Below are 22138 nucleotides of genomic sequence, written 5' to 3'. Positions count from 1 at the left end.
AGATTTTGTACATGGTACAAAATGTACCATCTTAGTAAAATGATCCACTATCATGAATATAGAGTCATAAGAACCTGAGATTGGAAGATCTGTGATAAAATCCATAGAAATAGAAGATCATGATTGTTCTTGAATGGATAATGGCTGAAGAAGTCTGTAAGGTCGATGATGAGGAGTTTTTGATCTTGAACAAACATCATAAGATTATACAAAATCTTTGACTACTTTCCACAATTGTGGCTACCAAAAGTCTTTGGATATTAGTTCCAAAGTTTTATTGTACCCAAAATGTCCTGCTGTCATGGACACAGAAATACAAACTCGAGATCTAACAAGAATTTCAAGAAGAACTAGCAAGAACTAGATTAATCAGATGAATACAAGAACAACACCACAGATGTGAGCTAGAGCTCGAAGAGATGTGTTGTTGAGACTGAAGAACTCTTTAGCCTCAATTCCAATATATATTCCTATTTAGGAAGCTTCTCAAGTAACTTCTACTAACTAAGAAGCTTCTAGAAGGTTCCAAAGACTTGCTTCTAGAAGGTTCTAGAAACTTATCTCTAGAAGGTTCTAAGGACTATGTCCCTAACATCTTCTATCAACTAAGAAGCTTCTAAAAGGTTCTAGAGACTTGCTTCTAGAAGGTTCTAGAAACTTGTCTTTAAAAGGTTCTAGAAACTTGTCTCTAGAAGGTTCTAAGGACTATGTCCCTAACATCACCCCCTCCTTTAGCTTCGAGGTCTCTGAGAAGTAATGTTGTTGTTAATCAGTACCAATGCAAGAAAATGAAGATCTGTCGCATAATGTCTGCTATGAACTCCAACTGTTGTTCATGAGGCAAGTGGTTCATCAGCCCTTGAAGCCAACGGTAGAAGCCCACTTCTTCAACTTCTGACCAAGCATGAACTTCCATTTCCTCATTGTAAAATTGTCCTGCAAACACGCCTTCTAGCTGACCATCGTAAGTATTGTTCCAAGACTTGGTTCACCCGTTCCGTTTGGCCATCAGTTTGAGGATGAAAAGCCAAAGAAAGCTTGATATCCACCTTCAGTATCTCAAAGAGAGATCTCCAAAACTTTGATACAAATTGGGTTCTTCGATCTGATACGATATCATCTGGTAGTCCATGATATCGATATACATTATCAAGAAAGAGCATTGTTGTGACTTCACTAGACGATGTCCTCTCGCAAGGGACAAAGTGTGCCATCTTTGTAAGTCGATCTACCACGACAAAGATGTTGTCAAATGAATTCGATGATGGTAGGACCGTGATGAAGTCCATGGAAATTGAAGACCATTGTCGACGTGGAATCGACAATGGCTGTAAGAGTCCATAAGGGCGATGCCAAGGATTCTTGGATCTTGAACAGATGTCATAGGAGAGGACAAAATCTTTCACATCTTTCCACATTTGGGGCCACCAAAAATCTCGAGAAATAAGCTCCAAGGTCTTGTTGAATCTAAAATATCCCGGAGCTAGAAAATCGTGGCGAGATTAAAGAACTCGGAGTCGTGCTGGTCCTTTTGAGATATATAACTGCTCCTCAAAGTATAAAAGATCTCCCTCCACCTTGAACTTGTCGTCATTGGCACGCTACTTAATATCAATGGCTACTGAATCTTCAATGGTCATAGCACGTACCTGATTGAGGAAGTCAGCATGAATTGGCACAATAGTAGCGCAAAGCTGAAATTGCTCTGGCTTCAACAATGTCGTACATTGTTGATCAAACGCTGCTTCTCCAGCCTTTGGTACAAGATATGATCTCCTCGATAAGGCATCAGATAGTCCTTGCTGCTTTCCAGGTCGATAAGTGATAACAAAATCGAACCTAGATAGCAACATAGTCCATCGAGCTTGACGTCGATTTAGAACTCGAGCCGACATAAAATACTCCAAATTCTTGTGATCAATGTATATGGTCACTGGGTGTACAGTTCCTTCAAGAAAGTGACGCCATTCTTGAAAAGAATCCACTATAGTAAGAAGTTTCTTATCGTGGATTTCATAATTGATTTCAGCAGCAGAGAACTTTCGAGAATAAAATGCAACCGGATGGAGCTTCTTGTATTCTCCCATTTGTAAAAGTACAGCTCCCAAAGCAAAATCTAAAGCATTAGTTTCTAAATAAAAGGCCTTTGTAAAGTCTGGATGTACCAAGATTGGAGCTGTAGTAAATGCGGTCTTCAGGTCTTGAAACGCCTTCTCCGCTAGAGGTCCCTATTCCAGCTTATCCTTGCATATCAATCGAATTAGAGGAGCAGCAACTTGAGAGTAATTCTTGATGAAGATCCGATAGAAGTTGGCAAAACCAAGAAAGCATTGTACGTCTCTAACCGTCTTCGGAACCTCTCATGACAAGATTGCTTCCACCTTCTTGGAGTCCATCTTCAAGCCTTCCGTAGTTGCAACAAACCCCAAAAACTCCATCTCTATTTGGTGAAATAAACACTTCTCCAACTTGGCATATAGTCCTCGCTCACATAGTTTCTCCAAGACCAAACAAACGTGCTTTTCATACTCTTCCTCATTTTTGGAGAATATCAAAATATCATCCAAATAGATGACAACAAAATCATCAAGGTACTCTCGAAAAATGTCATTCATCATATGTTGAAAGACTACTGGAGCATTGGTAAGACCAAAAGGCATGACATTATACTCAAAATGGCCATACCTTGTACGGAACGCTATCTTCCATTCATCTCCTTCCTTGATTCATACGAGGTTGTAAGCTCCCCTTAGATCAATTTTTGTAAAGATCCTTATACATCCAAGTTGTTCTAAGAGACCAAAAATCAAGGGTAACGGATAACGATTCTTCTTTGTTACCTTGTTGAGGCCCTGATAGTCCACGCACATCCACAACGAGCCATCTTTCTTCTTCACAAATAAGATGGGTGCTCCAGGTGACGATTTTGAATGACGGATGAAGTTCTTGGCTAGATTCTCGTGGATGTACTTCCGCAACTCCGCCAACTCTATCTGCGATAGATTGTAGATTGGGCCAAAAGGTGGTTGTGCTCCTTCTTGCAAGTCTATGGCGCAATCATATGGTTGGTGTTCTGGTAGCATGTCGACATTCTTCTTTTGAAACATGTCTTTAAAATCCTTATATTGCTCCGGTATACTTGCTGTTAAGATCTTCTCTCTGGTAGTTGGAGTCGCATAAATGACAAATGGTGTGCCTTCCTTGGACGATCTTATAAATGCTCTTGCTCCAATGAATAAGGATTTCTCTATTTGGGGTTTTCTATTAGGCTTGCTCTTGGGTGATTTTGTGGGAAAGGTCATCTTCCGCAACCTCCAATCTATGGATGGATTATGCTTTTTCAACCAGGAAAGTCCAAGAATAACAGGATTTGATGGGGTTCTAATAATATTGAAAATAATATGACTACTATGGCCCTTAATCGTCACTTCTATAGGTTTTGATTCATGGGTGACACTACTAGACAATAAAGGTCGCCCATCTATGACCTCAACGTGAACAGGTTTGGATTTTTGTACTAAAGGGATCTTATGACACTTTGCAAATTCTTCGTCTAAGAAACAAACAGATGCTCCTGAATCTAATAATGCTAAGGTTCTTAATTTCTGAGGGCCAATAAGTAAAGGGATTGTAAAGCAAAGGGCCGGTTGAGCCGAAAGAAAGGAACCTAGTTGTTGTTGCGATATTTCACTGTCCAACTGCACGATTTCTACTGTGGTTGGGCATCCTCGTTTTCCTGAACCAACATGCCCCTAGTCCTGACAATATGTTGATTTTGCTTCTTGGGGCAGTTTCCAACTTTGTGGCCTTCTTCACCGCAATACAAGCATAGACCTTCCTCCATAAGCTGCTTTTTTTCTTCTTGGGTAAGGGATTTGATACGTATCGCATCAGTTTACATGTCTTCTACCTCTGAATGTGAATCACGCTGCTTGTCGACATAGTTGAGGCGTGGCGAATCATATGTTATCTTAAAAGTTGGTCTTAGGGGCGTTGGAATAGGCGATTATTGCACTTCACAGCTTGGCTAATAGCTTCGTTGAGCGTTTGTGGATCAGGAAGATTTAACAGCAAATCCTTCACATCATCCCTTAAATCCCAATAGAATTGACTCATCAACGCTTCTTCGTCCCAATTGATGTCGCATGATAATTACCTGAAGTCCGATGCATAGACTAATATAGAGTGCATCCCTTGTCGTAGTGACCAGATCTTTGTTGTAGTCCATCGAACCTTGTCGTGCTCACCAAATGCTTCCACAAACGCCTCCAAAAAGGTTTCAAAGTTGTTTAGTATGGACGATCGTTTCTCAAACAAAGGAGTAAACCATGATAGAGCTTGCCTTATAAGTAAGGTTCTAACAAGCCCAACACGTGACTCCTCCGTTGGATAGCGTTTGCACTGTAAAACTATTATCAACCTGATTTGATTGACAAATCCTTGAAACTTGGAATGCGTACCATCGAACTTGTCTGGAAGGCTAACTCGAGGCTCCTTATGTTGTAGAACCAGTGGTGCTTATCGAACTTGATGCAAAGTTGTTTCTCCAAGTGCAGAAGTTTGAGGTAGATGCAACCTAGATTGTGCCATTCCAGATGCTCCATCATTATGAAGCCTTGCCATGACTCCTTCAATTTGTGCAGTTCTTTGCAATAACGTAGCGAGGGCATTCATGATAGCATCCAACTTGGACTCTGAACTTTCCATCATACTAATGTCTTGGCCTCCGGCCATTCTAAGAGAAGGACAGAAATGACTCTACAAGAAGACAATATTGGTTTAGAGGAGGGTACTCTGCAACCTCTAAAATGTCTTAAGAACTTCAAGAAAAGAGGTAATCCACTCTCTCCAAGAAGAATAAGATTCCAATATTGTAACAAAAGAAATATCAGTTTAGAGGAGGGTAATCCGCAACCTCTAAAATGCTAGTACACCTCCAAGTAGAGGGGTAATCCGCACTCTAACGAGCAAGAAACTAACTCTGATATCTGAGGTGAGTGAAGTCTCGACAAACTGTCACAGACACAAAAATACAGACTCAAGATCTAACAAGAAGTTCAAGAAGAATTGGCAAGAACTAGATTAATTAGATGAATATAAGAACAACACCAGAGAGGTGAGCTAGAGCTCCAAGAGATGTATTGTCGAGACTGAAGAACTCTTCAGCCTTGATTCCAATATATACTCCTATTTAGGAAGCTTCTCAAGTAACTTCTACCAACTAGGAAGCTTCTAGAAGGTTCCAGAGACTTGCTTCTAGAAGGTTCTAGAAACTTATCTCTAGAAGGTTCTAAGGACTATGTCCCTAATATCTTCTATCAACTAAGAAGCTTCTAGAAGGTTCTAGAGACTTGCTTCTAGAAGGTCCGTTGTCATGATGTAACAAAATTAATAGGTGAAAGAGTGTAGAGATTATTATAATTTAGGAGATCTTAGTTCAAAGTATTAGAACAAATTATCTTAGAAATATAGTTAATAGTCAAAGAGGTAGAAAAATTAAAAGGTACCAATACTGCCTTTAAGAAAGGTGACTTCTACTTACTTTATAGCACCATAAGTAAGGCAAATCAAAGTAGATTGGAAAAATAAATGATATAGGCATCTTTAGAAGGAAGTTAACAGTAAATTCTAGAAAGAAGTTACTTAGAAAAAGAATATATTGATATCCGAAGAGGGCCGGTTATGAACCAGGGTCGAAATCAGACCCTGGAATACAAAACCGAGTCTCGACAACAACTCCACGGTTCTTTTGCAGATCGAAGAGTGGAGTTTGATAGCAGATTTAATAAGGTTTCTATGTGCATTTATTTTGGGTGATTTGGAGTTGTTATGACTTTGTAATAGCTTTGCAAAGTCAAGGTTAGTTTCAGATGACTTAGGTTTTATGAAATAAAATAGGATTTACGTTTTGGATAATTTCAAGAGTTTTGTAGTAGATCTATAGGTGAATTTTTGTGGGTTTATGGTAATATTTGTGTTCAATATGTATTTTAAATTTGAGCTCGATCTAACATTTGAATTGAGGAATATTGAGGTTTAAGTGGGTTAAGGTCTCAAAAAGTAGAATTTTATATCTAGTGGGGATTTTTAAGATTTCTTTCAATCTACTATTTGGATTGGAGTGAAACTTATGTAAGAGGATATTAGACTTGATTTTCTATGTGTTTGAGAATTTTGAAATCAATCGAACGGTACAAAGGAGAGATATTTGCTCTGGAAGATTGGTATCAAGATTGAAGAAGGAGGCCAGCCAATACTTGAGTACATTTTTGAGATTATCGTCAATTTGGTAACTTCGATCTTTTTCAATTTTTTTGTGCTTGTTTTTAACTTATTTTTTTAGAAGTATGAAAAAATTGAGTAAAGATCAACGTTTTATTCATTAGTTATTGAGGTTTAAATCTGTTATAGGAATTACTAGGGTTTGGTTTAGGATTTAGGGTTTGGATTAGGGTTTGATTTAGGGTTTGGTTAGGGTTCGATTTAGGGTTTAGGGTTTGGTTTGGGTTTGGTTTAAGATTTAGAATTTGATTAGGATTTGATTTAGGATTTAGGATTTAATTATGGTTTGGTTTAGGATTTAGGGTTTGGATTAGGTTTTGGTTTAGAATTTAGGATTTGGATTAGGATTTGGTTAGGATTTGATTTAGGGTTTAGGATTTGGTTTAGGATTTGGTTTAGGGTTTGATTAGGATTTGGTTTAAGATTTGGTTGAGATTTGATTTAAGATTTATTTAGAGTTTGATTTAGAGTTTAGGATTTTATTAGGATTTAAGATTCAATTAGTTTTGGCCTAAAGTTTGAATGAAGTTCAATAGGATTTTAACTAGAATTAAATTGAGATTGAATTGAGATGTATTTGAGTGATATTTGTGATCTTTCTAATATTTTTTTAAGAATTTTTATTCTTTGTTTGAAATTTCTTTGAGTTTTTTTTGAATTTATTTAAGCTTGCTTAGCATTATTATGATCTAATTAGAGCATTGTTAGTATTCTATTAGAATTAGGACTTTGTTATTGCAATTTTCATTCTTCCTTCCATAGCCAGGTGCCCGGAGCATTCTCAAGGAAGACTTCACGTATTATGACACCGCAACTTCTAATATGCTTATGTCTTATCAAGAAAAAGGGATAATCCACTCTTAATCAAGATTAGACAAAGCTCTGATATTGTAAGTGTACTCTTGTCAATCTATCAACGACAAGAATATGATAAAGACAAATAAAAAAGTGAAACTTTTCTCATAGAAAGATAACAAAATAGAAATAACTTGATATATATATATATTAAGAAAGAAACTGAAATAGCTATTGCCAAAAACCAAGAAAACTAGAGACCCTTGAAACTAGACTAGAAGCAAGAAAGGAGTTGACAAGAGTGAAGAAGTCTTCACTCTTGTCTTTATATATACTATCTAACTAGGGGATATGTGGCGATATTTTATAGGACCTCCAATATGTGTTAACTTTGTAGGACACATGGTTTGACTTACAAGGCAAGTTTTTCTAGGTGTGGGCCACATAGTTAGCTTGGTCTTCAAGCTAACAACATGTGTGGCATGTGGCCAACTTGTTGACTACGTTTCTAATAAAAAAAGTCAATTAAAGACACCTATAAAGATAAAGTAGCATCTATCAAGCTTCTAGGAAGCTTTCATACCAAATAATATAGAATTAACTTATTTTTATCTACTTTTACTTACTTCTACCTATTTATATATGTAATTACTTGCTTGCATGTGTATGTCCGTGACAATTGGTTAGAGCTCTACAATTATATAATGGATTCTTTTTAACTTGGGCTCATTTGATAGTTGTAAAAGGGTACTTTATTTACTATACAAACTAGGTGTCATTATTCACTACAATTCATTTGTAATACACCATTCTTTCCAAAATATGTCAACACTGGAATAGTTTTTTGAGTCATTGTATAAGCATAATCAACCACAATATCAAATTATTCTAAAAGTAGTTAGTTATATTTAATAAGAATTTAGTAAACGCATAAGAACCAACAAAAACTCAAGGAATATAGGAAAATGCATAGAAACTTGAGGAACTTATAAGAACTTACAAAAAGCTATAAAAACTGATAAGATCAAACAAAAGTATTTTTTTGTGCTCAACAATATAAGTTCTTATTTTTCCAAATATGATTAAGATCTTATAGCCTAAAAATAATAAAGATAAAATACCACTATAAATGTAATTTATTTCAAATTTTTTTTAACTTAGTTATTTAAGTCATAATAAAAAAAATTATGTTTTCCAATTGAAATGTAGAAATATAAATTATTCCATTATAATGAATAAATTCTTTTTATTTTTATTTTTTTTTATTTTTTGTTTTTTTGTTTTTTTTCCTTGGTCAAAATTTCATTAAAAGTGGTCAATTTTTAACTAAGAAATCACAAATTAAACTCTTATACCTTTTTCGTGGCTAATAACATGGATTTCTACTGATATATATACATATATATATATGTCCATGAAAAGAGAGAGAGAGTTAGAATTGTTAGAATCAAGTCCTTTACTGAAATATTTAGAATTCTAATTTTAAAAAAATAATATTTAGTCCATTTATAACCTCCTCCTACTTTATCATATAAAAAAACAAAGATTTTTAAAGGAGGGTTTTTCATCACTAAATAAGAAATTTTGTGTAAAGCTTTGGTAAAATAATATTTTTAAAGAAACTTCTAAATATCAAAATCCCTACGATTTCAATTTTTATGAATGTAAAACACTTGAATGTATTTTGTTAGATTTTGTGAGTTTGCCTCTTTGCTTTTATTCTATTTTGGCCATGGAACATACCAATTTGCAAAACTTACTCTTTTATGAAAGGGCTCTTGATCTCATATGCCTTCTATCGTCATTTGTAAAAATTCTATTTTTACTCGATTTCTCCTCTACAATACTCTCGATCCATGCTAGAATTTCGGCGCGACAGGAATTCGACGTCGCTGACATGGACGAGGAGCGGCGTACTGACGTAGAGGTGTGGGTGGGGTAGAGTGCAGAAACGGTGCCATGGTGCTCTTTCCGCCCGCTTCTTCGCCCTCCCCTCCTCCCCCCTCCCTCTCACTCTGCGTCCTCCTCTTCCTCTTCCTCCTCCTCCTCATCATCAATTCGCGTCCCTCGCACTCCAGGTGGTGAGCCTCTCCCTCGCGATCCTCTCATCTCATCGCAATTCGTGCCCTCGTGTAGTCCTATTGCAACTTGGTGTTCTCAGGATTTGCTGTTTTTTTCTTTTTTAAAAAGGTTCTTTCTGATTCTGCCCATTTCAGAGAATGGTTTTTTCAATCGGGAGTCCTGTCTATTAGATCGAGTCCTCGTCCTCGTAATCCGTGTAATCGTCTTGAACGAAATCATCATGTTGTACCACTAGCATAATTGTTACGACACCATGACTTTGACCATTGCAGCTTCGTTTGCGGTGGCTACATTTTGTTGTCACGTGTATTGAGCATCCAGCACAATAATCCCGGTAGGTCAGGAATTAGAAGTTAAAATCGCGGAAGATCTTCTATGTTTTAATTCACCTAGCTCTTCGTTTTCGTGTTCCTTTTAATAGCTAAAAATTCTCTGAGTAGGTCCATCCTGGAGTGAATTCATACCAGGGTTTAATGCAGTTTCGAGGTTTTGTGTTTCTTTTAGTTGCATTTTAGGCTGAACGGTCTTGAACTCTGCTGATTTCTTGTGTTGAATGACTTTTTGAATCGTTTTCCATATTTAGCTCTTTACTTGTCCATTGGCTACTCGAATTAATTCTGTTTGTTTTGAGAGGAGCTTGTTTGCTATCTTAGATCTAATCTGAAAATTTTGTTCTTAACTGGGTGTTCCAAAACTGCTGTAATCAGACTATTACATAACTTCATAAGAATCATGGATAGGGTAATGACGGGAGAAGGCATGGATGAAAAGGGCTGGCGTCGACTTGCTCGTATCAACCAGCAACTCCAGCCGAAGGGCATTCCGAGTCTCCTTTCTCCAAGTAAATGCTTGTATAACATTAATCTTATATCTTATTAAACTAGATGGGACTTCTTCATTATACATCGCAAATTTTTTTTGTTTTGAATTTGGAAGTTCATGAACGATGGAGCACTGCATGTACATATCACTTTAAGTCATTTGAAGCTCGGGTTTTCCTGAGGGTGGTTGAAATGCTCTGTCGTATCTGCAAATTGTAGGTCAGTTGGAGAGCATGCCTACGCTTGGGGTTGGCCTTCCTGCATTGGATATAGCATCCGCCTTTCCGCAAGCAACACCAGCATCAACATTCCCCACATCAGGCACATCCTTTTCCCTCATTTTCCAGTTCCTCTGCTTACATGAAGAGTTCCATAACAATAGCAAGTATGTCGTGTATCGATTGTCTCCTGTCTCGTATCACGCCAATTTTCATCGAGTTGAATGTGACGCATGCCATATGTTGATTTTAATTCTTACTCTTTAACCATAAAGTTATTTTTATGGTTATGGGCGGATAAACAGTGTCAGACTATTTTGGACTAGAAGATCTCTTATCACCGGAGGATGTCGCACTTCGTAAGCGTGTGCGAAGAGTGATGGAGGAGCACGTTGCACCTGTTGTGACCAAGGTTTGTTCACTTAAGAATTCGTTTTTTATTTATTTTATTTTATTTTGTTTTTGTTCAGGCCATGATTTATTTCATTTGCGTAAAAGTGAATTTATCAACATCTGTTTTAGTCTTTTCTTCAATGTTCAGATTTTATCATGACTTCACTAAAGTTCTGATTTTAATGACAAATCAGAACTTTTATCATGACTTCACTATTTTTCTGGTGATAATGGCAGTATTGGGAGAAGGCAGAGTTCCCGTTTGAGATCATTCCACACCTTGCCAGCCTCAAGATCGCTGGTGGAACTATTAAAGTTCATGCGCTAGCCCCTGTTCTCCTTGCCTGCTCAATGAACTATTGTGGTGTAAATCTAGTACTTCAATTGCCTGGCATCGGTGAATGTTGTTAATTATAGATAGTAAGTCAGTTTTGGAAACTTTTATGATGGTGTGAAGGAATTGTTTTAAAGTTTAAATGCTAATGTTTTCTGGCGGGTGAAAAAGGCACCTATACTTCTGTAGCAAAGTCCTTTGGAAGGAATACAAGTCCCTCCAGTGTTGTACAATGGAGACCATACTATATAAAATTGTGATGATAAATTATGTAGCATGTTGGACTTCTTGTGGCAGGGTTACGGATGTCCGGGGCTTTCAATATTGAGTCATGCGTTGGTGGGTGCCGAGATTGCACGTGTAGATGCAAGCTGTTGCACTTTTGCTCTTGTGCACTCCAGCCTGTGCATGTCCACCATCGGTACGCTTAGATCTTCTCTGAATACTTCTTTAGTGATTAATTTCATGCTCCGAAGCTTGGTTTTTGGTTGGGATTATACACCAGAGAATATCTTGGAATGTTCCGGTAGTATATTTATTAAGTTATATTTTTCAGGGATGTTGGGGAATGAGGAACAGAAACAAAAGTATCTACCGAGTCTTGCTCGTTTTGATACTATTGGTTGTTGGGTAAGTCTCTGCGGTCCGTTGTAGTGCTCATCAATAAAAGTTCGTGCTGTGCACGTAGCTCAATGTTGTTTTTAGTACAGCTCGGAGAAGGTGGTGACTATTGTAAAATTTCAGATCGTTCTGATTTGGTCATTTTGTGTGAAGGTTTCTGTTGGATGGTTCCCCTGAGAGGAGAGCAAGTGTTGATCATTAGATGTGGTTGTTTCGTTTAGTAGTCAGTCATGAAGGATTATGTATGATGACAGGCATTAACGGAACCCGCTTATGGGAGTGATGCAAGTTCACTTAATACAACAGCAGTGAAGGTTTCGACACGCATCATTTTTATTCCTTCCATTATTGTTTTGCAGAATAAAATTGATCTGTAGCATGTTGCTTTAGAAGGAGGAGGAGGGGGGGGGGGGGGGGGGGGGGGTAGCAACTAAAATTCGGAATTTCTATAGAGTAACTAACATCATTCTTGAAGCAGGTGGAAGGAGGATGGCTCTTGAATGGTCAGAAGCGGTGGATTGGCAACGCTACATTTGCAGATATAGTGGTTGTGTTTGCACGCAACACACAAACGAACCAGATTAACGGGTGCGTTTTTCCCAAAAATTGCCGAGACGAGCCTTTCTGTTATGAGACTGTCACGCTCACTGTTGTTATATCATCTCGAAAACATGATCCACACCTGCTGTATAGTTTTTATTATTTTGCGCCATGTAATATTTCTGGTGGCACTCCTTGGTTTACTTGACATTGTTGAAATGTCTTCTTCATTCCGGAAGCCTTAAGTCATTCAGTCTCAGTTGGCCCTCTGGTATAATGTCAAGCACATAGAAGAGATTATTGGTTATATATGATAGACCATGCACGGTTTTGCAGGTTTATTGTGAAGAAAGGGACACCAGGTTACAGGGCTACCAAAATCGAGAATAAAATTGGATTGCGGATAGTACAGAATGGTGACATCATCATGAAGGATGTATTTATACCCGATGAGGATCGCTTGACTGGCATCAACTCTTTCCAGGATACGAACAAGGTGCCATAAAATATGGATTTCGTCCTTTAGGTTGTACAACTGACTGCAGAGGATTATCTGACTTGTTCTTCGAACCTTGGAAATAACTCGCTTTGTAAGATTAACTTCAAAGATCTGGTCATCTTGTACGATACAATTCGCTATTGTTCACATCTCATGACAGTTGCGTCTATCAGACAATGATTCTAATAAAATACCATCTGAATCAGGTGCTCGCTGTCTCTCGAATTATGGTGGCATGGCTCCCAATTGGCGTTTGTATGGGTGTGTATGACATCTGTTACAGGTATGATGAAATCAGATTCTGCGCGTTTTGGATCAAATTTTGCTTGTCATGTGTTCTGTAAAAATGTTTGATGTATCGAAAATTTCTTTATGTTGGCCGTGTGAACTCGCAGGAACACCATCAACAAGTCACAAGTATGTGGTATGTGTTTGTTTCGCTTCCTGACTATAAGACTTTGGTTGAGTACAGATACTTGCAAGAAAGGAAACAGTTCGGAGCCCCGTTAGCAGCCCTTCAAATCAACCAAGAAAAACTTGTGCGGATGCTTGGGAACATTCAGGCAATGTTTCTGCTTGGCTGGAAGCTTTGTAAAATGTATGAGAGTGGCAAGATGACTCCTGGGCAAGCTAGTCTTTGCAAGGTATGTATCTCCGTACAAATTGAAAGATTTTCGCGGAGCAGAACCATTTAACTCGCCTTTCGAGGTTTTCCAAGTTTTGAAGCCGCAACTATGCATGATAGTTGTGGGAGGAAGGGTATCTTTACACGTGGCTCTGTGTTTGGGTATGTAAAATCTTAACAGCTCAATGAGGTCTTTCATGTTGGGTTGTGCGAACTGCTTCAAGGAATGCTGGGTAAATTGTTTTTTCGCGTTTGGGACACATCTCTTTTAATCTTCGGAAACTTGCAGGCGTGGAATACACTGCGAGCTCGAGAGACAGTCGCCTTAGGCAGGGAGCTACTGGGGGGAAATGGAATTCTATCAGATTTTCTTGTTGCCAAGGTCAGAGTTCATTTTATGGTTAAAGAGTGAACGATAATGTTTTTTAAAGTCAGGCCTGCGTACCATTCCTTGCTATGCATCTCAATGTTTTAAAGATTTACTGCTCCTGCAACGAAGATCATTTCTTGTTTCAGCAGACATTTTTTGAGAAAACTTGTCTACTTTGTGGAATTTGGAGGATGTTATGATTTCTAGCACCCTCTCCCAGTTTTTTGATCATCTGTGTATTCTTTGTAGGCTTTTTGCGATATTGAGCCAATTTATACCTACGAGGGAACATACGACATTAACACCCTGGTTACAGGACGAGAGATTACAGGAATTGCAAGCATTAAGCCTTCGGCCTCCGGCAAAATCAAGGGTTTTACGGCGTCTCAGAAGTAGTTCACCACTTGAGGTAGACTTTGGTAATCACAGAACTAGCATATCTGGATCATGTAAGTTAGCCATGCATGTGCGGGGAATGCGAAGGTCACGGACTGGGAAAGCCTCGCCAGCTACGGAAGATATCATAAGAATTTCTCAACATGTAATACAACTTTCGACGCTCTTGGTGTTTATCTCGCACATATAATTCAACGTTGATTGCGTATCTTTACTGATACCAGAAAGGGATTTCAGGAAGTGACTGTCTTGTGTGAAGATGCAAAAAACCTTCACATGAGGCATGGCCATTCTCACGGTCCCGCAGCAATGTAGTTTATCTTGAATCTTGCATGACTTATTAAATGTGTACAACTTGATTGCAAGTGGGATCATAGCATCTAAAAAATTCCTTTTTGTTCGTAATCTGAAATTAACTCGACAACTAATCTTCTTTCAAAATTACAATAGCAGCTTCTTTTGGACGCTTAGAGCATTTTAAAAAGAGATAATAACAAATTTCTCAATTTATTGGTGAGTGATGTTGAATATTGTATATATCCAGATTTTAATGCACACAATGCACATAATTTTCTCTTCAATATGGGAATCATATGATTTTGTTGAAAATTCCAACTTAGATCATCTCAATCCTTACATGCATTTATAGATAGTAAAACTTTGTCAAAGAAAAATCTTCAAAAATAATATTATTTATTTATTTATATTTTTTTTTCATCTTTTCATGAAATAGATTACATTGCTAATCACTTTAAGCAAATCAAAGTACAAAAGAATGTTAAGGGCATTAATGATCACATATGGACATGATAGATTTAAAAGTTGTTAAACTATGCAAGTATGTCCTCTCATGCAAATTTCATGAATCTTAGACTTTTTAGAAGCTCTATTTGGATAAAAACAATAAAGAGCCTCATTTTTAAGGAGTTGTAATACATACAAATAAGATATTGGAGGATAGTACATTTGGATGTTTGTGGACCTATGAAGCTACTACTAATATGAAGATCTAGATACTTTGTTACATTCATTGATGATTTTGCAAGAAAGGTATGAATTTTTGTCTTCAAAACCAAGAATGAGTATTTCTTAAGATTTAAGGAATTAAAAGCACTTGCAGAGAAGTAATGTGAGTGCAAGATCAAGGTGTTACATATGGACAATAGAGGTGAATATTCTTAAGATTTAAAGTATTTCAAGAAACATCTCAGTTCCTTACACTTCATAATAAAATAAAGTTGTTGAAAGAACAAATTAAACTACTGTAAAGGTGGTAAGAAGTATGCTTTATGCTCAACATTTTAAACATGAATTTTGTATAAAATTTATTCTAAATATAATATATATAAAGATTAAGTGTTGTATAAGTACAATTACATTTATAACTCCATAAGAAACTTAGAATAGAAAAAAACCTTATGCTTTGCTTATAAGGACTTTTGGATGCATTGCTTGTATAAAAGTACGAAATTGTATGATATCCAAACTTCATATAGAAAATATAAAATGTATATATATATATATATATATATATATATATTTGAACATCAAGAAGATCATCAAAAGTCATGATGTAGAATTTTTGGAAGATGACAATGCTTGTGAGCATTTAAAGATTTGTTGAAATGAAATCTATGGTGTATTTGTCAATACATCTTCAAATTCAATAAAGAAAGAAGAAGATGATGATAACAATGAAATAGAAGTTATATAAATTAAAGTAAAGAAGTAAAGAAGATGGAAAAGAAGAATTCTATATTTTTAAGACCAACAATAAAGCGATTTAAGATTTAAAGATAATAATGATGAAGAGTATTAACTCATGAATGAAAAAAGATAAGCTTTAAGAAAGAAAAAATTTAGAAGAGAAAATGAAGTGTATTAAGTTAAATCTTTTGAAATAAAAAAATCTATCATATAGAAAAAAGAAGACTATTTGGTGAATTTCAAAAGAACTAAATTTTTTCTTGAGTAAGTTAAGAGTATGTCAATGTTGAATTCTTTCTTGATCTTTTAAGTTTTTATGATGAAATGAAGTCCACGGATGCTATGAAGTGATAGAAGGTAGTAGAAGAAAAATAAAAATCATTCATAGATAATATTCCATCTTTAACTTATATAAATTAAAGTTGTACAAACTTTATTGACATGATAACATATAATTTTAGAAAGTTTTAGCCAAAATCTTATCAATTTTTTTAAAACATGGCTCAAAACACAACGATTAGTAAATCAAATCACTTATTATCCTTAGATTACAAGTTCTAACTTCAACTTCCAATAACTCCTTCATTATAGCTTAGAATTCATCAAGCATTATGTAAAAAGTATAGTAAAAAAAAGCTTTCTTTATCCCTAGTTGCTGATCTGTTATTGCTTTCCAAATGTGCACGTTATGTCCAAAAGAATGATAGTAGGTACAAAATCGACATCCTAACTTTAAGCGACTATATCTTTTTCATAAAAACTCCAAATCATCCAAATTTTGTACCAAAATCATAGCCAAAATCCTACAATCTTTGATTTTAGCTTCACAAGTTCAAATGGCCTCAATAGAATAATCCTAATTCCTAATAAGGTCTCAAACAGCCTCCTTGAAGCCCATTGGATATGTATTTTAGTCAATAGCAATGGAGATTTTCATCATCTATTTCTATTTATCTATATGAATGTCCTAGCTACTCTTTTTGCTACCAAAATTTCTTTCCAATCCTTTTCTTTATAAGTGTAGAATAGGTAAATAAATTTTGTGGTAAGTTACTGGTTGGTTATTGATAACCTTGACAATTAGACTTATGATTAGGCAGTTTAGTTGATAACAGTAGGTTATTACTGGAACAAATGGTTAAGAATTCAAAGGGTCATAACCTTTAGAATCTGCTAGGCGACGGTCCATCTTTTGGTAAGATAAAGAGGTTGAGAAAAGGGAGATCGGGGCCAGACTGTGGCAGTCGTAAGCCAAGATAAGCTTCGTTCTATCTCTTTATTTTCTTTGCTTTTATTATTTATTTATGAAGAATTGTGATTGAAAGAAGTATTGTTGAAACTGTGATTAGAATATTGTGGAATATGACTTTGGACTGACCAATTTGGAGAAAATTTGTGACCTTAAGAATTGAGATTATCAAATTGTGTTGTGTTAAGTGAAGATATTGAATTCCGTAAGATGAATTGAGAAATTGAATATAATAAGCTGAAGATCAGTAATTGAATATATATAAACCGCAAAGAGAGTAAGTGAGAGATGAACTGATAAGAATATGGAAGTATTATTGAATTGATAGTCGTAGAATGGATTATGTGTTGAATTAAGATGGAAGTAGTAAGCCTTGGTGTTTTGTAGTTTGATAATTGATTTTAGATATCTAGAGTACAGTCAATTGTGATACTAATAAATCCAATTCATATAACCAGTCTTTTCCCGTATTTGAATCCACCTCTATTAGTTCAATTGCTTTGGTATATTGAAGCTTGAACACAATGAGAACAACAATAAGATTTACATAATATATGTCCTAAAAACCAAATATAAAAAATAAAATAAGATTTCAAGAGTCATCAATGTCTAATAAATTTGGCTTTAAATATATAAAAATATTATCAACATAAAATCAACTTCAATAATAGCACTTTTAAACTAAATATTTTAATATAATAATCTAACCATATTTTGTGACTAATCAAAATCTAATAATGTGGCTCTTATTATATTGTATATTAAATTATATGTTAAATATTTATAAGTATTATTTTTACATAAAAAGTGAACCACAGCTTGACATCATCTTTCATTTGATGAAGATTCATCTTCATATAATTTATCATTTTTTGCAAGTATCTTTTTTTTTTTTTAAACTTATTTTTCATTTTTAAAAGTTGATACTTCCCATCATCATCAGCTTCTACATCTTTATTTTTTCATTGCTTATTTTTGAAATTATAGAAGATCTTTGGTTTACCTTCTTTGACTCTTTATGTAGATTTTATTTTCACCATCTTTATTATCAACATCTTTTTCTAATTTTTTTGTTGAATTTTAAGATGTATTAATAAGTACATATTATTTTAACTTGAATACATCTTTAAGTGCTCACAAGCACTCTTATGCTCCTAAAAATTCAACATTACAACTTTTGATGATCTTTTTGGTTTCTAAATACAAAAGACTATATGTCTTGATATCTTCATAATATCCAACAAACACACATTTTTTATCTTTTGCATCAAGTTTGGACCTCATACAATCTAATATCTTTGCATAAGCAATACAATCAAAAGTCTTCATGTATAAAATATAAGATTTTTTTTATTTTATTTTTTTTCTTCAAATTTTTTATAGAGTTATTGATGTGAAAGTACTTGTATAGTATCTATTATTTATATATATTGCATTAACCATAGACTATGCCTAAAATTTATGCCTGAGATTTTGAATATGAAGCATATTCTTTGCTATCTCTATAATCGTATCATTTTTTCTTTGAGCAACTCTATTTTGATGTAGAATGTAAGGAGTAGAGGCTTCTATTATAATGCCTTGAATCTTTGAAAATACATCAAAATACTTTGACATATATTCACTTCCATTTTTCATACTCAACACTTTGATCTTGCACTCATATTCCTTCTCTATCAATGTTTTATATCCTTCAAATCTTAAAAAATATTCATTCTTAGTTTTAAAGATATAAATCTATACCTTCTTTGAAAAATCGTCAATAAATATTACAAAGTACTTTGCTTCTTCTAATCATGGCATCCTTATATATTCATAAATATCAAAATGTATAATTTTCAATAATTGGATTGTATGTATTACAATTCTACTTGGAATCAAGGCCTTTTGTTGTTTTTCCAGTGTAAATTTTTTATAAGTAAGTGTCATGGCATTGTGACTAAATTAAACAAGATTCAAGCTACTTACAATGAATTGGAGCTTCTTCTAGCTTTTGGCATTCAAATGATCAAATTATCAATGCTAAATACCAAACTTGATTTAATTTATGGAAATTTAGCAAATGGTGCAACTTTAATTCTATTGACCTTTTTATATAAATGAAGTAAAGGTTATTTTTTAAAGCCTTTGATAAAATCTTGTCAATTTAATGTCTTCATAAAACATATGTTTATGTCAAATTAAACCTTATAATTATGTGATATAAGTTTGTTCGCTAAAAAAAAAGTTCTTATTTATTTTTGATAGATGTAAGATTTTCTTTAATATGATTCCTTTGATTTGGTCTTTTAAAATATTTCAACCACAATAGATAAATTCCAATTTATTTAGATATAATATTTATGAAGGCTTTTTTATTTGCCACGAAAGCATAATCATTTTTTCAAAAGTTATTTTGAGGATTATTTTCATTTTTTCTATGGCTTTTCTTAGCTTTGAAGCAATTTCTTACAAAGTGACTCAATTATCAAGAAGTATATAAATTTTTTAGATTGCTTTTTATATTGTCATATTAGTAAGAATGGCTACTTTTTCCTTATCTTGAAAAGAAAGCCATAATAAGGTAATTTAGGACTTAAAAAGGTACAAAGAAAATTGTATAATATTATTACAATTATTAACTAATTTTTTAATAATTATTAGTTGTTTACAAGATCTTTTGCCTTGTTGATATGTGCCATGATTTCATCACCTTTTGCCATCTTTATTATAAAGAATTTCTTCATTTTTTATAAGATATTTGTAAGGTTTTTTATTCTCATAGTTATAAGAAATAATCTTTTATGTTTCTATTGATTTATTCTAATCAATAATATGTGATCTATTGATATAATAATCATTAATTGTAATCAAATTAAAATCCTTCTTTTTTCAACCATTATAGTTCTTGCTCTCTTTTATATTAGCATTGGTGCTTGACGGCTATTTACATTCATCTACAATGTCTCAAAGATCTAATGAACCCAACAAAACCTCCATTTATTTCTTTCAATAATTAAAAATCTCTCCTTTAAACTTTTCAATCACTTTCAAATCCTCACCTTCACTTGAAACCATGTCTAAAAAAGAGATGTATATAAATAAATCAAAAAAAGAAGTATTAAGGCTCTCAAATCAGCAAACAAGTGATGCTAACTTAGAAACCTAGAATGTCCTCTTTGTAGGAAAAAACTAGTAATTATAGTCTCAAATCATTCTTAATTTTATTTTTAAGACTTTTTATAAGTCTTCTATACTATATAAATCTCTTCTATGAACTTTTCTATTCTTCAATCACTTCTAATTTCATAAAACACTTCATACTATAAGCAATTTTTTAAGAAATTTAAGCTGCTTTATTACATAAAAGTACAATAATTAATGTAGCATTGATATATCTCAGCATAAAAATACAATATTAACAGTATAAAACATCATTCTAAGATGTTTTATAAATTCCTAGCCCATACAAGTACTTAACAAAAAATAAAAATAATATTACATTAATAAATAGATAAAAAGTAAATATCAAGAGATTTTAAATCCTAATAATAGTAAAAAAATATAAGATCTATTCTTTTCAGCAATATAAACTTCAAAGAACTTCAAAAGTCATAAGTAAATGTAAGTGGGTCTATAACCTATTGAAGAAAATCAACTTATAAGTCTCAACACATAGCATCAATAATATTGTACATAAAGAGAAAATGGAGTAAGATGATTCTCACTTTCAACATCCATTACTTATAGGTAGTAGATACTATCTTTATTGATAACTTCCATCTTTTAAAATTGTCGTATTATGGTTTGGCTACCATGTGAAAATAATGCACATATATATCTAATATATAATTTACAATACAATGTAGTAAAAGCCATGTTATTAGATTTAGTTGGTTATAAAATATGATTACATTACTACTTTAAAGTGATTAGTTTCAAAAGACTATTATTGATGTTGATTTTATGTTGATAATAGTTTTATATATTTAGAGCTACTTTTATCAATCATTGGTGATTTTTGAAATCTTATTTTGTTTCTTTTATTTGATGTTTAAGACATATATTATGTAGATCTTATTAAAAATAAATAAATAAATAAATAAATAAATAAATAAAGAAGAATTTTGGTAATAAAAAGAGTAGTTAGGGCATTTATATGGATGAATAGAAATAGATGATGAAAATCTCCATTCTTATTGGTTAAAATTCATAATCAATGGACTTCAAGGAGTGTGCTCAAGGCCTTATTGGGAATTAGAATTGTTCTTTGAAGGCAATTCAAATTTAAAAGGCTAAAATCAAAGAGTTTAGATTTTTGGCTATGGTTTTGATGCAAAATTTGTGTGATTTGGAGTTTTTATTAAAGAAATTTATGCACTCAAAGTTAAGGTGTTGATTTTGTACTTATTGTCATTCTTTTGAACATAATCGGCATGTAAAAAAAAAAATGAAGAATTGACAATTAGGATTGAAAAAAATAATTTTTTGGCTATACTTTTCACATATTCGTTGATTAGTTCTAAGCTAGGATAACAGAATTATAAGAATTTGAAGTTAACACTTGCAATCTAAAGGTAGTCAGTGACTTGAGTTACTAAAGGTTGTATTTTGAGCTATATCTTGAGTAATTTGATAAGATTTTGACTAAAAATTTCTAAAAATGTGTTTTTTTATATTACTAAACTTTATATATAATTTTTATGATATTTAGAATTTAGATTTTTCAGATGTAAAGAAAATAGTATTTGGATGCTTGTAAATTAGGGTATAGAGCATGTACTAGGATTTTGAAGATGCCAAATAATTTGTAGTAGATTTATGATTTTTTTTTATAAAAATTAAAGATAAATTCTAAATTATATATAATTTTGAAAAAAATTAAACAATTAGATTATGAGATATGAATTTTTAAAATTTGAAGAAAAAATATCTTTTACAGGAAAAAAAATATTTTGAAAGGATTTTGCTACAATTTGGATATTTTATGCAAAATAAAGAAATTTTGGAAGTTAAAACTTTATATACATATTAAAGATGGAGATTTAGAGCTATGAAAAAATTATGATATAAAGATGGATTTTTGTAAGGAGATTATGGATTATCTTTGTGCTTATTAAAAATCAAGCTTACTAACAAATGATTTTTGTATGACTTGATATAACAAAGGATATTAAGGTATTTTTAGATGCTTTAAAAAGCCTTATGTATAAAAATTCTTAAATAT

The 22138-nt window shown here is 33.5% G+C and overlaps 1 protein-coding gene across 5 annotated transcripts; it reads left to right on the top strand.

The window, feature by feature from the left end:
• The first annotated feature begins 8999 nt into the window (after positions 1-8999).
• Positions 9000-14152, top strand: LOC112288099 (acyl-coenzyme A oxidase 4, peroxisomal). 5 transcript variants are annotated; one of them, XR_016505310.1, is made up of 14 exons: positions 9000-9155; positions 9867-10000; positions 10200-10301; positions 10504-10610; positions 10829-10906; positions 11223-11346; positions 11482-11555; positions 11801-11860; positions 12025-12134; positions 12423-12582; positions 12792-12868; positions 13058-13372; positions 13500-13592; positions 13830-14152. XR_016505310.1 is itself a non-coding variant. In XM_024531951.2 (14 exons), exons 1-14 carry the CDS (start codon positions 9037-9039, stop codon positions 13974-13976), a joined length of 1557 nt encoding a protein of 518 aa, XP_024387719.1. In that variant the 5' UTR covers positions 9001-9036; the 3' UTR covers positions 13977-14152. The 5 variants fall into 5 exon arrangements, 4 of the variants coding, with proteins under 4 accessions (XP_024387719.1, XP_024387722.1, XP_024387723.1 ...); XM_024531951.2 differs by having other exon boundaries at positions 9001-9155; positions 13058-13229; XM_024531954.3 differs by having other exon boundaries at positions 9018-9155; positions 9900-10000; positions 13058-13229.
• Positions 14153-22138: the final 7986 nt, after the last annotated feature.

The sequence above is a fragment of the Physcomitrium patens genome, chromosome 10, assembly GCF_059467195.1.
Source record: "Physcomitrium patens ecotype Gransden chromosome 10, ASM5946719v1, whole genome shotgun sequence".
NCBI lineage: Eukaryota > Viridiplantae > Streptophyta > Bryopsida > Funariales > Funariaceae > Physcomitrium > Physcomitrium patens.
The sequence above is the reverse complement of the archived record's forward strand: the minus strand, read 5'-3'. Positions and strand labels throughout refer to the sequence as shown.